General features: G+C 48.1%; 1 protein-coding gene across 2 annotated transcripts; it reads left to right on the forward strand.

Annotated features, from left to right (window-relative positions):
- Positions 1-1,207: 1,207 nt before the first annotated feature.
- LOC138804696 (vesicle-associated membrane protein 5) lies at positions 1,208-11,078 on the forward strand. 2 transcript variants are annotated; one of them, XM_069989131.1, is made up of 4 exons: positions 1,272-1,328; positions 2,900-2,936; positions 10,070-10,207; positions 10,650-11,078. In XM_069989131.1, the coding sequence occupies exons 2-4, from the start codon at positions 2,928-2,930 to the stop codon at positions 10,857-10,859; spliced, it is 357 nt and encodes a 118-aa protein (XP_069845232.1). In that variant the 5' UTR covers positions 1,272-1,328; positions 2,900-2,927; the 3' UTR covers positions 10,860-11,078. The 2 variants fall into 2 exon arrangements, with proteins under 2 accessions (XP_069845233.1, XP_069845232.1); XM_069989132.1 differs by lacking the exon at positions 2,900-2,936 and having other exon boundaries at positions 1,208-1,328.
- Positions 11,079-14,865: the final 3,787 nt, after the last annotated feature.

Genomic DNA, 14,865 nt, shown 5'->3' on the forward strand with positions numbered 1-14,865 from the left:
GGCTGGCTTTGAACCGCGATCCTCAGATCTCAGCCTCCTGAGTAGCTAGGATTACAGTCGTGAGCCACCAGCGCCCGGCTGACTACATTTCTTTTTGGACTGTGGCACCCCTTCCCTTCCTTCTCTCCCAGTTTTTCCCTCCTGTCTCCACCCACAAGTTGTATAGTTCATTTTCAATAGTGTCTAGTGAGTTCTAGTGAGTACTACTACAGAAGAGACTACTTCTTCCCTTCTTCCCTCTTTTCCTCCCATCCTCCATCCTTTCTTTCCTTTCTTCCTTTTCTTGTCTTTTCTTTTTTCATACTGGGGGTCGAACCCAGGACATTGCCCCTGCTAGGCTAGTGCTTTGCCACTAACCTACTTCCCATCCCATGACCACTTTCTTTGTAAGTGGGGGTGAAATCCACATAAGATATAAATGTCTTATGTGTGTGTGTGTGTGTGTGCACGTGCACGCTGGTCTTGGAGCTTGAACTCAAGGCCTGGGCACTGTCCCTGAGCTTCTTTTTGTTCAAGGCTAGCACTCTATCACTTGAGATACAGCTCCACTTACGGCTTTTTCTGAGTAGTTTATTGGAGATAAGAGTCTCACAGACATTCCTGTCCAGGTTAGCTTTGAACCGTGAATCATCTCAGCCTCCTGAGTAGCTAGGAAAAGGCATGAGCCACCAGTACCTGGCTACAAGTTATAATTTTAAGGTGTACAACTCAATGACCCGTGGGGTGCTCAGACTGTTGTGCAACCACCTGTCTTCCATTTGAGAATGTTTGGGGCATCTATTTTTAGCTAGGGGTAAGATGCAGACACTAAGGTGGCAGACACCCTGCCTGGCTTGTTCATGACATTCCCAGTGCCTGCACAGAGCCTAGCAGGGGCTCTCATACGTGGTTAGAGTGAATGGCACCTCTCTTACTAATGTCATCTACCAGATCCCTGGCAGCCCCAGCTCCAGGGTGCACAACTGCGTGCAGTTCATGGATTAGGCAGGCACACACGTCCACACGCACTCCTTTCAGGGGTGCCCAGCATGCAGAACTGGCACCAGGCTGGGGTGTCATCTGAAGTTGGGCGCTGGTGGCCCGGCAGGAGGCGCCCCATGGACCCTGTCGCGGGCCAGCTTTCGGTTTGACCTGGTCCGGGTCATCGCTCACGGAATCACGGAAGGCGCAGCTCCCCCTCCACTCCCCCCGCCCCGTCCCTCCTCTCCCCCCCCCCTCCCTGCCCCCGCCAGCGCCCGGCCCCGCCCCGCCCCACCGCTTCCTCCGGGACGCTGGCAGCTCAGTGGGCACAGAAGCCGGGACCAGACGAGGCGGCTGCGGCAGCGATGGTGAGGGCGCGGGCAGGGTCACCTGGCCCGGTGGGGCAGAGGGCTAGAGTGCAGGGTAGGGGGCGGGAGGCGGGGGTGAAAAGCCCTTGGGGAATGGGAGGCTGCGCAGGGTGGACCCGCAAGGGAATCCGCACGGGAGCGGGCAGACCCGGGCAGACCCGCAGCTCCGCACTCAGCCTGCGGGAGAGCGAGGCGTACCGCGGCTGCCCCAGGCAGCCTGACTCTTGCTTCCCACGCCTGTGCAGCCCAGTGGCCTCTGTGACTTTGGCTTTGCAGACAGACTGGGTTTGAGATCTTGTCTGTGTGACCCAGGGCAAGTCACTTAACCTCTCTGAGCCTCCTTTTCCGCACGGTGAAGTGGGGCCAGCAATAACCCTTACTGGTTTAAAGGGAGGTGACCTGGAGCTCCTATGGCAGAGGCTGACGGCCAGGCACGCAGAGCCAGCCCTCTGCTAAGAAGTTGGGGGTAATGTGATGACCTCTTCAGCTCTTCCCCAAGCTCAGAGAAGCCAAGCCTGGCTGGGGGTTGGAAATCCGATCCCACACCTGGTAGAGGCCCTTCCAGACTGACACACTGGGTACTAGAGTGTGAACTTTTTCCCTGGGAAAGAGGAACCAAAAAAAAAGTTGTTTACTCCTTTGTAAAACTTCCCTGTGGTTATCAAAGTGTGGCACAGGTTTGATCCCCTCCTAAAATCTACCTGGTGACACAGCCCGGACTGAGTCACCTTCACCCTGATTCAGACACTGGGCTCTGTCCTCACTTGCCGTTTCTAAGGCAAGAGTATCAAGAGTCAGTTGGTGGCAGGAGCCCCCTCCCCTGGGGCTCCTGGGAAGATGGACCCCGCAGTGAGTGGTGGGTTTGGTGCCTTAAAGGTTCTGTCTTGGAGAAGCCGGTGGGGTGCGATGGATGTGGTCTGCCTTTCTAGGGGTCTTGATGCCTAGATGGCCTCCTCTCTGGGGAACTGAAGGCAGGAAAGGGAAGTGGAGCAGGAAGGTAGTAGGGAGGTCTGAGGCCACACCAGGAAATTGAGGGAGGCTCTGGGAATGGGCAGAGCCTTGAGCCCACTTCCAAGCATGTGGGGGGCAAGAGATCAGGCAAGGCTGGGTATGGGCTGCTAGCCCTGGAGGTAGACTGTGAGCTGGAGAGAAGAGGAAACTGAAATGAAGGTGATGGCAAAGATCATAGTGGGACTCCCGTGAGGATAGAACTTAATAGTGGATCAGAGCCTGGAAAGGGCATATTGATTGGGCTCCCAGCTTCACCCTCTTACCGTCTGTCTCTCTCATTCTTCTCTGGACTCTCATTCTGGCTTGGTGTTTTCATTTAAGGCTCTACCCCTTGAGCCACAACTCCATTTCTGGCTTTTTACTGATTAACTGGAAGTGTCTCTCAGACTTTTCTGCGAGAACCTGGCTTTGACCTGAGATCATCAGATTTCAGCCTCCTGAGTAGCTAAGATTTCAAGTGAGCCACCAGCACCTGTCAAATCCTGTGTCTTTAATCATGTCCTTTCTTTTCTTTTTTTTTCTGTCACATTCTGTAACTTCCATTTACCTTATTGTTACAGAGGTGATGTACAGAGGGATTTCAATTGCATGAGTCAGGTAATGAATGAATACATATCCTTTCATACAGTGTCTTCTGTTCCCTATTCTCTCCCAGTCCCTCCCTTCCGTCTCTACCCACGACTTGTATAGTTCACTTTAATCAATGTCCAGTGAGCTCCACTGCTGCACCTTTTCATCCTTTTTCCCTTGAGTTCTGTGCTTCCCCCTCAACCATCCCCACCAACCCTCCTGAAGATATAGATGTGAGTACACCATACATAAGGTAAAGAAAAAAGAAGTCTTTTGATTCCATATCTTGGAGTTTGTTTCAGTATGCATATTACTTTATATAAATATAAAGTCCTTGCCCTTTCTTTCCTTTCCATCACTTTCCTTTTCCTTCCTTCTTCCCATACTCTTTTTCTACCCTTTTCCTTTCTCCTTTTCCTTCTTCTTTATGACACATTCAATCAACAAGAATTTTGTAGGATGTTCCTTTGTGTTGCTCATGATGACTGTAGAGATTAGAGTAGAAACAAAGCAGTAACGGGAAAGACAGAAACTGAATGAATCAGTCTATTGAAGTCATTCACATTGTAAATGGGCCCCTCTCTAAAGAGTTTGTGTGTGGAGTCACATGCCTCCCTCAGATGCACCCAAGTTGAGCTGGCAACATCAAAAGGGCTGAAGAAGTCAGGCACTGGTGGCTCATGCCTTGTAATCCTAGCTACTCAGGAAACCGAGAAGAGAAGGATCATGGTTCAAAGTTAGCCCACGCAGAAAAATCAGAGAGACTTCATCTCCGATTAGCTATCAAAAAGCCAGGCTGGAGGCATGGTTGAAGTAAGTAGTGAAGTGCCAGCCATTAGCAAGCAAGCTCAGCAGGAGGCTCTAAATTCAGATCTCACTGAGGAGAATGGGAGTGGGAGGGTTAGATGAATCTTTAGCCAGCCACTGCAGCATGGGCTCTCCCGTTACCTGCATCTGGTTTAGCACAGGGTTTGGAATGTGATCGCTGGAGTCTGTTGGCATCACACTCTGATCTTAAACTTCCCAGCTCTGTGCTATTAAGTGATTTAACACCTCTGGACCAAAGTTTCCTCTAAAATGGGATACTAGTACTGTGTTCATTGGATTATTGTGAGAATTTAATGAGAAAAGGTGAACAAACAGCTAATAGCACCATGTTCAGGTAAGGTTATAAGCCTTAAGCTGTTATAAGATGTTAAGGCTACCTTTATGGCCCGCAGAAAAGTGGCATGGCTCAAGTGGTAGAACATTTGCTTAGTAAGTGAGTTCAAACCTGAGTTCAAACCCTAAACCATACACACACACATACATACACACACAAAAGGTGTTATTGCTCAAGATATCTAATCTTTTCAACAGCTCAGAGTGCCTGATGAGACTAAACCAGATGCAGTTTTCAAAGGCCAATGAAAAGTCTTCATTTGGGTTAGAAAGAATTAAAGGCACAAGGGTACAATAGGGAAGAACTTGCTTGATTGAACATTTTGTAAAACTTAAGTGGTCTGAACGACCATAAGTATTTTGCTCTCACAGTAAGTATTGAGGTCTGACCTCTAAGGGAAGATTTTTTTTAAGAGAAGGTAAACTTGGTCTGTATCAATATTAGCTCTTATTTATTGAACATTTCATATGGGTAAAGCATTGTGCTAAGGTTTTTGTTTTTGTTTTTTTGACAGCTGTGGGGCTTGAACTCTGGACCTGGGTGCTATCCCTGAGCTCTTCAGCTCAAAGCTAATGCTCTACCACTTGAGCCACATTGCCACTTCCAGTTTTCAGAGTGGTTTATTGGAGATTAGAGTCTCATGGACATTCCTGCCCCAGCTGGCTTTGAACAGTGATCCTCAGATCTCAGCCATTGGCACTCGGCTATGCTAAGGTTTTTGTTTACAACATGTCACATAATTCCAAACTAGTATTATGAGGTTTATATGGTAGGTATTTTTATTATCACCATTTTGTAGACAAGGAAGTTGAGGGCAGAAAGGTCACATCCTCAATCCCATTCACTCAGCTGGTGAGTGGCAGAGGTGGGATTTGAAGATAGGGATGGGATGAACCTTGCAGTACATCTCAGAGCTGAGTGCCAACCCAGGGAGGAGATGACTCAGTACCACCTGTACCTGTCCATCCTTACCAGCTGGAACAGGGCTTCTTGGATAACAAGAAGAGTTAGGATAGGAACTGTGATGTATTTAGTTGTTTATTGTTTTTAGTTAAGAGATAGGATTTTATTATGTTACAAAGGTTGGTCTTAAACTCTGGGGTTCAGACAGGTACTGGTGGCTCATGCCTGTAATCCTAGCTACTCAGGAGGCTGAGATCTGAGAACTGTGTTTCACAGCCAGACCAGGCAGCAAAGCCCATGAGGCTCTTGTCTCCAATAAACTATTTAAAAAGCTGGAAATAGAGCTGTGGCTTAAGGTGTAGAGCATCAGCCTTGAGGCTCAAAGATAGCACCCATGCCCAGAATTCAAGTCCCAGGGCCAGCACAAAAACAAAACAAAACAAACCTCTAGGTTTCAAGTTATCCTGCTACCTCAAATTCCTCAAGAAATTTGTTTTTCAGATTTTTTTTGTGTGTCCGTTGTGGGGCTTGAACTCTGGGCCTGGGCACTGTCCCTGAGCAAGCCCTCTACCACTTGAGCCACAGCCCTACTTCCAGTTTTCTGGTGGTTAATTGGAGATAAGAGTCTCACGACTGCCGGGCGCTGGTGGCTCACGCCTGTAATCCTAGCTACTCAGGAGGCTGAGATCTGAGGATAGAGGTTCAAAGCCAGCCCGGGCAGGAGAGACCGTGAGACTCCTATCTCCAATAAACCACTAGAAAACCGGAAGTGGCGCTGTAGCTCAAGTGGTAGAGCGCTCGCCTTGAGCTGAAGAGCTGAGGGACAGCGCCCAGGCCCAGAGTTCAAGCCCCATGACCCACAAAAAAAAAAAAAAAAAAAAGAAAGAAAGAAAGTAAGAAAGAAAGAGTCTCACGACTTTCCTGCCCAGGGTGGCTTTGAACTGTGATCCTCAGATCTCAGCCTCCTGAGAAGCTACAATTACAGGTGTGAGCCAGGGGCGCCGAGCTTTGTTTTTCAGATTTAACTTATGACCAAGCATGCTAGGAAAGTGTTCTACCATTGAGCTCCCAATATGGAGGGTTTTTTTCTTTGCTGTTGTTGTTTTTTTTATTTTTTGTTTTTGTTTTCTTGTTGGTCCTGGGGCTTGAACTCATGGCCTGGTGCTCTCCCTGAGCTTGCTTGCCTGCCTGCCTGCCTGCCTTCCTTCCTTCCTTTCCTTCCTTCCTTCCTTCCTTCCTTCCTTCCTTCCTTCCTTCCTTCTTTTTCCCTTCCTTTCATTCTTTATTTCTGTTTTTCTTTTTTAGCTCAAGGCTAGCACTCTACTACTTGAGCCACAGCTCCACTTCCAGCTTTTTGATGATTAATTAGAGGTAAGGGTCTCTGGACTTTACAGCCCGAGCTGTCTTCAAACCATAATCCTCAGATCTCAGTCTCCTGAGTAGCTAGGATTATAGGCAAGAGCCATCAGCACCAGGATTAACAGGGAGGATTTTATGAGTTGTGTTTGCAAGAGTATTGAGTTTGGAAAAACCTGGAAGATTGTTTAGAGGATTAAGGATATAGCTCAGTGGTAGAACACTTACCTAGCATGTGTGTAGCCCTGAATTCCATCCCAGCTCTGTGTGTGTGTGTGTGTGTGTGTGTGTGTGTGTGTGTGTGGTTTAGTGTTTTAGGGGGATATTCTGTACAGATAGGAACAGTCAGTCAAGAACATTTCCTGTATAACTACAACCTCTGTTTAGCAACAACTGCATTTCTTCCTTTTTCTAGGCTCAAAACCCCAAGTCCTGCCTCTGTAATACTTTCACACCCCCCACCTCCTCTCTGCAGTCTGTTCCCCATGCCACCCTTCCCTCTTCCCAAGGCAGACATCTCATACTCCTGCTGATGTCCTCCACCACCCTTGGGCTGGCCTCTCTGCCCAGATTTTTCTCCTCCCTTCCATATCCTGAAGCTCCTCTGGCTCATCACTCCCTCCATGCTAGACTTTGCTAGACTCCTCGATTGTACTGTTTTCCTCAGTGCCACTCTGCCCTTCCCCACTTACCTTTGGCTTAGCCCTTCACTGTTGCAGTGTGCCCCCCCACCGCTGTCTCTCTGCCAAAATGCCCCAGCTTCACCCCATCCTTCAAGTGCTCACCACACCATTCGAATCACAATTTTCCCTCTTGCAATCATGCCCTGTCTGTGGGCTGCTACAACACTTACCCTTTGTATCTCACAGTGTAACTCTTTATCCTACTCTGATTGTATCATATGTGTCTCTTCCCCAGCTGAAGAGGAATCTCCCTGAAAAGAGGCACAGTTCATTCAGAAAATATTTATCACTCACCCACTGCCAGCCAGTCACTATGCTGAGTTACAAGTGGCACATGGCTGCATGGCCCTTGCCCTCTAATTGCCCATCTCCTTCTTTAATCCCTAGTGCGTTATCTCTTCGGATGCCAATAGAGGTCCATGCACCAGAATTTCCTTTTAATGCTGCAGAATAGGACTGCAGAGGACTGAGACTCACTTGAATGGCTTTATGTTCCCTGGAGCACATGTGTTCTTTTAAGCCTGGGCCTATCTTGGCCCCACAGTGAAGGAGACTGCTTCAGATTATAGGTGGAGAACCAGCCAACCCTCTGGAGAATGTGACCCAGTGCCACCCATGTGGGAATAAGAATAACAACAGCTGTAGCATTCAGAACAGAAAAAAAAATCACAACTAGTATCCTACCAGTTTAGCAATGTCTCATTTTCCTATCTTTATTGATTCCTAAATTTTTGCTTGCGACTATCAGAGTGTGAGGGAAGCTCGCTTATCTAGCGATAACCGAGTGTTGTTGAATAAAAAATAGTAGTAGGAATAAAAATCCAGGCACCAGTGACTCATGCCCTCATCTTAGCTACTCAGGACTATCTCAGTTCAAAGTCAGCTGGGGCAGACAAGTCCTCAGGGAGACTCATTTCCAATTAACCACCAAAAAGCAGGAAGTGGAGCTGTGGCTCAAGTGGCAGAATATCGGTCTTGAGCAAAAAAGCTAAGGGATAGTGCCAGGCCCTGAGTTCATGACACAACACATTTAGTGGTGATGGTTGACTCATGGCTCCCCTGCTCTCTATGTGATTGCCCTGGTTCCCCAGCCTGTGAACAACCCCCACCCCCTGTTTGCCTGCTAGCTCTTGAAGTAGGTTGTTTTTCTAGCTCATGAGTAAATATTGACCTGTTTGGGTTTCAGATGCCTTCCCCTCAAAACTCCTGCTGAGCTGGATAACCACAGGAGGGCATCTCTTGAGACTAAGAGTTGCTTTTGGATAGACTATAAAGCAAATGACCCCCTCACTATGTCCAGCACTGTATCCTGGGCCTCTGCCCTCCACTGGGAGCTTGTGGTCTAGTGGGGGAGAAAAGATTCCGGCATTGGGGATGCTTCCATGCTGAGTGCAAGGCAGCTGCAAGGATCCTAAAGGAGAATTCTTGCGTGAGGAGGAGGTGGTCCTTTGTGAACTGCCAGATCCCTTCCAGCACTGAAGTTTTCTGGTTTTAAGTGGAATTCAGTCAAGTGCCAAAATGTCTGCTGCAAACAATGGGCGATATGGGCTGGCAGGAAAGGGGGGTTGGCTGATACTCTGTGTGAGGAGGAGATAGAACAGGCATGGGTTGTGGAGGACTAGACTGAGGGGAGGGAGTTGCTGTGGTTTGCTAATCCCCTGGCATTCATCTGCTTGAAATGTCCCTGGACCTGCTCCTGGGCCTGCAGCTCATAACAGTGCCTGCTGCCCGAGGACTCTCAGTCACATGTAACCAGAGCGCAGGGTATTTCCCATTCATGATCCAGACTTTCCTTTCTATTCTCTCAATCTCCTCCAGCTTGGAACCCCTGTGCCTCCCTTCCTAGTCCTCTAAAATGAGCTGGATTTTTGATTAGGTGAAGTTGATGCCTAGGTTGGGAAAGTTAAGGCTAATGAACTGGACCTCATTGAAGATCATGACTGATTAGAAGGCTGGAGACTAGAGGCCAGAGACCAAGTGGAATGATGTGAAAATGGAAAATGGGTTGACCAGGAGGCAGTACTGGCTTGACCAGGCAGAGGCCAAAGGATGAGCCTCAAGGATGAGCCTAAGCTTCTCAGTTTGGAAGTGATTATGATGTGACCTGGTCCAAAACAGCCCTCCCTCTCTCTCTCTCTCTCTCTCTCTCTCTCTCTCTCTCTCTCTCTCTCACATCTCTCTGTCTCTGTCTCTCCTCCCCACCTCTCTCTCTATCCCACTTGAGCCACAGCTCCAATTCTAGCTCTTTTTGGTGCTTAATTGAAGATAAGAGTCTCACAGCCTTTCTTGCTCAGGCTGGCAAGATCTCAGCCTCCTAAATAGCTAGGTTTATAGGCCTGAACCATCAGCACCCAGGTCAAAATTGCTTTCTGATAGAGTGAATGTCTTCCCTGTATGGCTTCCAGTTAAGTAGCTCTGATCCCTGTTCTGGTTGCCCGCTTGGGCCAGAGTGAAGCTATAGGGAAGGTATGCAAATCTAGAACACATGAGCATAGTCAGTGTCTGCTTTGTGAGTTGTGGGAGGAGGGGGTCCTGGGAAGCCCCCATTGAATGGGGTCTTAAAGGAAGCTGAAATGCTGACAGTCATGCTGACAGATTCTGGTCTTGATGGGTGATGGGCAGAGCCTGTGAGACCTGAGTAGGTGAGCCCCCACCTATTCAAAAGGCCAACCGGGGGGCTGGGAAGGTGGCTCAGTGGTAGAGCACTTGCCTTGCATGCATGAGGCCCTGGGTTCGATTCCTCAGCACCACATAAGCAAAAAAAGAAAAAAGCCGGAAGTGGCGCTGTGGCTCAAGTGGCTCAAGCCTTGAGCTGAAGAGCTGAGGGACAGCGCCCAGGCCCAGAGTTCAGGACCCACGCCCGGACCCAAAAATAAATAAATAAATAAAAAACAAAAGGTCAACCTGTTTGTGCACACACCATGCACTTCCATGAAGGATGCAATTCCTCATGTGTCATACCCATTGGTAGTACAGGAAGAGAACTTTGGGTCTTAGGGACAAATGAGGGGTTGGGTGGGTTCTCATGCAGTCCTGACCTTAGGCTTGGTGCCCAGGCAGGGAAAGAGTTGGAGCGATGCCAACGGCAGGCGGATGAGGTGACGGAAATTATGCTCAACAACTTTGACAAGGTCCTGGAGCGTGATGGAAAGCTGGCAGAACTGGAGCAGCGTTCAGACCAACTCCTGGACATGGTGTGAGGCCCCAGGAAGCAGGAAAGGGAGGGGAAAGGAGGGAGGGGAGGGGAGGGAAGCTTGACACTCAAGCTGCACTCAGGGTTTCTAAATCCTTGATAGGGACTGAGGCTGTTCTCAGCCTTCTAGCCTAGATATGCAATGAGCAGGCTAAGAAGTGCTTTTTTTTTTTTTTTTTTTTGAAGTTGTGAACCTTCCCAAAGATCAAGGATTTGGCCTTGTTAACTGGGAGTAAGCTGATAGGTCTGACAGTCAAGAGCTCTGTCAGTCTCTGAGATGGGGAGTCAGGTTGGGAGGATCCCAGGGAAGCCTGAGTAGAGGGAAAAGAGATAGGGTGGGGAAGATGCAGGAGACCAGGCCTCCCTGGGATGTGGTGAAAGGAGCTGGCTCTGAGGCAATGGGGAACCTCTAACTCCTATCCTGTGTCTGGGGACTTCCACAGAGTTCAGCCTTCAGCAAGACAACCAAGTCCTTGGCCCAGAAGAAGCGCTGGGAGAACATCCGCTGCCGGATCTACTTGGGGCTGGTGGTGGCTGGTGGCCTGCTCATCCTCCTGATTGTGCTGCTGGCCATCTTTCTACCACAGAGCAGTGGGGACAGTACTCCCCCACAGGCCCAAGACGCAGGCACTGCCTCAGGAACTGGGGATTGACTCAGCTGGGCCTGATGAGAGATCACATGTTCTGGTATCCCAAGAGCTCTGCCATTTGCTCCTGTCTGAGCCACCATGTGAGAGACAAAGGGCAGCCCTGATACATGCACCTCTGTATCTTCCATCATGCCAGAGACTGGCCCTCAGGGCAGCCTGCTGCACTGGCCAGGCCAGGCCAGCCCCACTTGGAGCTCAGTAAAAGCTGCTGTTTGGTTAAAAGCGTGTGTGTGTGTGTGTGTGTGTGTGTGTGTGTGTGTGTGTGTGTGTGTGTGTGTGTGTGTGTGTGTGTGTGTGTGTGTGTGTGTGTGTGTGTGTGTGTGTGTGTGTGTGTGTGTGTGTGTGTTAGTACTCCAGGGCTGGGAAGGTGGCTCAGTGGTAGAGTGCTTGCGTTGCATGCATGAGGCCCTGGGTTTGATTCCTCAGCACCACATAAGCAGAAAAAGCCGGCAGTGGTGCTGTGGCTCAAGTGGTAGAGCACTAGCCTTGAGCTGAAGAGCTGAGGGACAGCGCCCAGGCCCAGAGTTCAGGCCTCACGACTGACCAAAAAAAAAAAAAAAACAAAAAAAACAGTCTTACAGACTTTCCTGCCCAGGCTGGCTTTGAATCACCATCCTTAGATCCTCAGATCTCAGCCTCCTGCGTAGCTAGGATTACAAGTGTAAGCCATAGATGCCTAGCTGCCCTTAGCTTTTTTTTTTTTTTCTTATGCTACTGAGTATAGAACCCAGAGCATTATACCTGCTGGGCAATGACTTTGCCACTGAGCTACACCTTAGCCCTTAGCTTTTTTTTGGGGGGGGGATTTGGATAGTGTGGGGCTTGAACTCAGAGGTTGGGCACTGTCTCTGAGCTCTTTCTCTCAAGACTAGTGCTCCACCATTTTGAGTCACAGCTCCACTTCTGGTTTTCTAGTGATTAATTGGAGATAAAAACCTCATGGACTTTCCTGTCCAGGCTGGCTTTGAACTGCAATCCTTAGATCTCAGCCTTTTGAGCAGTAAGCATTATAGGCGTGAGCCACTGTCACCCGACTTGCTCTTAGCTTTTTTGATCAAGGTTGGTGCTTCCACTTGAGCCATACCTCCACTTCTGGCTTTTTGTCGGTTAATTAGAGATAAGTGTCTCAAGGCTGGCTTCGAGCTGGGATCTTAGCCTCCTGAGTAGATAGGATTACTAAAGTGAGATACCAGTGTCCAGCTTCATTTTTGACATCTTGAGGATGCTCAGAGGACCAGTGGGATTCTAGATGGAAAAAGAGAAAAGCACTTCAGAGATGATTTCATGAGGCTCTCATGTCAGATAGACCTTTGCCCCTTGATCACTTCCTACTTCACAATTTCTCAGCCTATACCAGTGTTATTCCTAAGACTCTAAATCCAGTTTCAGATGTAGCAAATGAAGTGAAAACCCAGAGCCTTTTATGGTGTTATAATGTGGAGTCACAAAGGAGTTTGTCTTGTAGGAAAGAATTCAGGGCTTTCCAGTGCTCCAGTATCTTTAGGGACACAGTAAAGATTACTGGGCAGGAACAGCAGAAGGAAAGAAGGCCCCACCAAGACTAAGGAAGCAGAGCAGCCTCTGCCTGGTTTAACTATACTTCAAACTCAACTATGAGTGGCAAGGGAAATTCAGAAGTATATACAATAAGAAACTCATTGTTCAATAGAATGAGGGCTACTCACAGACACAAGACCAAACCCTGAGAAGTATATGGAGCTTTATCTCTTACAAATTTTGTTCCTTCTTTACCTTTTTTGGGGAGTTACTGGGATTTGAATGCAAGGCTTTCCAATTGCTAAGCAGACATTCTACAACTTGAACCACTCCACTAGTTTGTGTGTGTGTGTGTGTGTGTGTGTGTGTGTGTGTGTGTGTGTGTGTGTGTGTGTGTGTGTGTGTGTGTGTGTGTGTGTGTGTGTGTGTGTGTGTTGATCCTGGCTTGATCTCAAGGCCTGGGTATTATCCTAGAGCTTTTGTTTTTTTTGTTTGTTTGTTTTTGTCCAGTCATGGGGCCTGAACTCTGGGCCTGGGTACTGTCCCTCTGCTCTTCAGCTCAAGGCTGGCACTCTACCACTTGAGCCACAGCACCACTTCTTTTTTTTTTTTCTGCTTATATGGTGCTGAGGAATTAAACCCAGGGCCTCAAGCATGCAAGGCTGGCACTCTTCAGCTCAAGGCTGGCACTCTACCACTTGAGCCACAGCACCACTTCTTTTTTTTTTTTCTGCTTATATGGTGCTGAGGAATTAAACCCAGGGCCTCAAGCATGCAAGGCAAGCACTCTACCACTAAGCCACCTTCCCAGCCCGAGTTTTTTTTTTTTTTTCCTCAAGGGTGACACTACCACTTGAGCCACAGCTCCACTTCTGACTTTTGGTGATTAATTGTTGATAAGAATCTTACAGACTTTCCTGCCTGGTCTGGGAATTGTGATCTTCAGATGTCAGTTTCCTGAGTAGCTAGGATTTCAGGTGTGAGCCACTGGCCGGCAGTTCCTCTTTGCTCTGGTTAATTTCAAGATAAAGTATGTCCCACATGGCCTAAATTATGATCTTCCTATTTGTGCTTCTATTTGTCTCTGAAATGACAGGCGTATACCACTGAATCTAGCCATTATGCTTTGTCCCCTGATCCCTTGTGTTGGAAGGTGTGGCATAGTGTGCATACAACCAGTGGTTAGGATGGAGTCTCAATTTTTTTTTTTTTTCTGCCTATGCTGGCCTTGAAGCCCAATCCCCTGATCTCCTCATCCTAGCTAGTTAGGATTATAGGAATAAGCCATCATGCCTCGCACAAGAGCTTCTTATATTCACTAGGCTTACTACCGTCCTCCTTTTGCAAAGATTTTGTTTTATTTTTTGTTTTTTATTTTTTTTTGCAAAGATTTTAAAAAAAATTAGCCTTGCTGTTGCAAAAGCACTAACTTTGCACAAGCCACTTCTTGTTTTTTGTTTTGTTTTGTTTTTTTTGGCCAGTCATGGGGCCTGAACTCTGGGCCTGGGCGCTATCCCTCACCCTCTTCAGCTCAAGGCTAGTGCTCTACCACTCGAGTCATAGCACCACTTCTGGCTTTTCTGCTTATGTGGTGCTGAAGAATCGAACCCAGGGCCTCATGCATGCAAGGCAAGCACTCTATCATTGAGCCACTTTCCCAGACCACAAGCTACTTCTTAAACTTGGGTTTTACACATGGAAAAAGGACAAGGTAAGGCGGTTGGCTATGGTGGCTCACACCTTAATCCTAGCTACTAAGAAACCTGAGATCTGAGGATCATGGTTCAAAGCCAGTCCTGGCAGGAAAGTCCGTGAGACTCTTATCTCCAATAAACCACCAGAAGTGGCACTGTGACTCAAGTGGTAGAGCACTCGCCTTGGGCTGAAGAGCTGAAGAGCTGAGGGACAGTGCCCAGGCCCAGAGTTCAAGCCGCACAACTGACAAAAGAAAAAAGGACAAGGTAGCTGTGTGCCTGTGGCTCACACCTGTAATTCTAGCTACTCAGGAGGCTCAGAAGTGAGGATTGTGGGTTGTTTTTTTTTTGGTGTGGGGGGGTCCGGTCGTGGGGCCTGAACTCTGGGCCTGGGAGCTGTCCCTCAGCTCTTCAGCTCAAGGCTAGTACTCTACCACTTGAGCCACAGCGCCACTTCTGGCTTTTTTTTTCTGCTTATGTGGTGCTGAGGAATCAAACCCAGGACCTCATGTATGCAAGGCAAGCGCTCTACCACTGAGCCACCTTCCCAGCCCAGGATTGTGGTTTAAGGAAAATGCCTGTGTTCCCATCACACTTAGGAGGATGAGAAAGGAATTCAAGGCCAGATTGGTCTACATAGCAAGACCCTGTCTCAAAAAAAGGAGGTGGGGAATAAAATAATATAATTTGCAGGGAAATGGATGGAACTAGAACAAATCATGTTTTTTTTTGGGTTTTTTAAAAAATATTTTTTATTGTGAAAATACTGTACAGAGGGGTTACAATTACATGGGCAAGATAATAAGTACATTTCTTAT

Source organism: Dipodomys merriami, unplaced genomic scaffold, assembly GCF_024711535.1.
Source record: "Dipodomys merriami isolate MVZ:Mamm:240054 unplaced genomic scaffold, mDipMer1.0.p SCAF_37, whole genome shotgun sequence".
NCBI lineage: Eukaryota > Metazoa > Chordata > Mammalia > Rodentia > Heteromyidae > Dipodomys > Dipodomys merriami.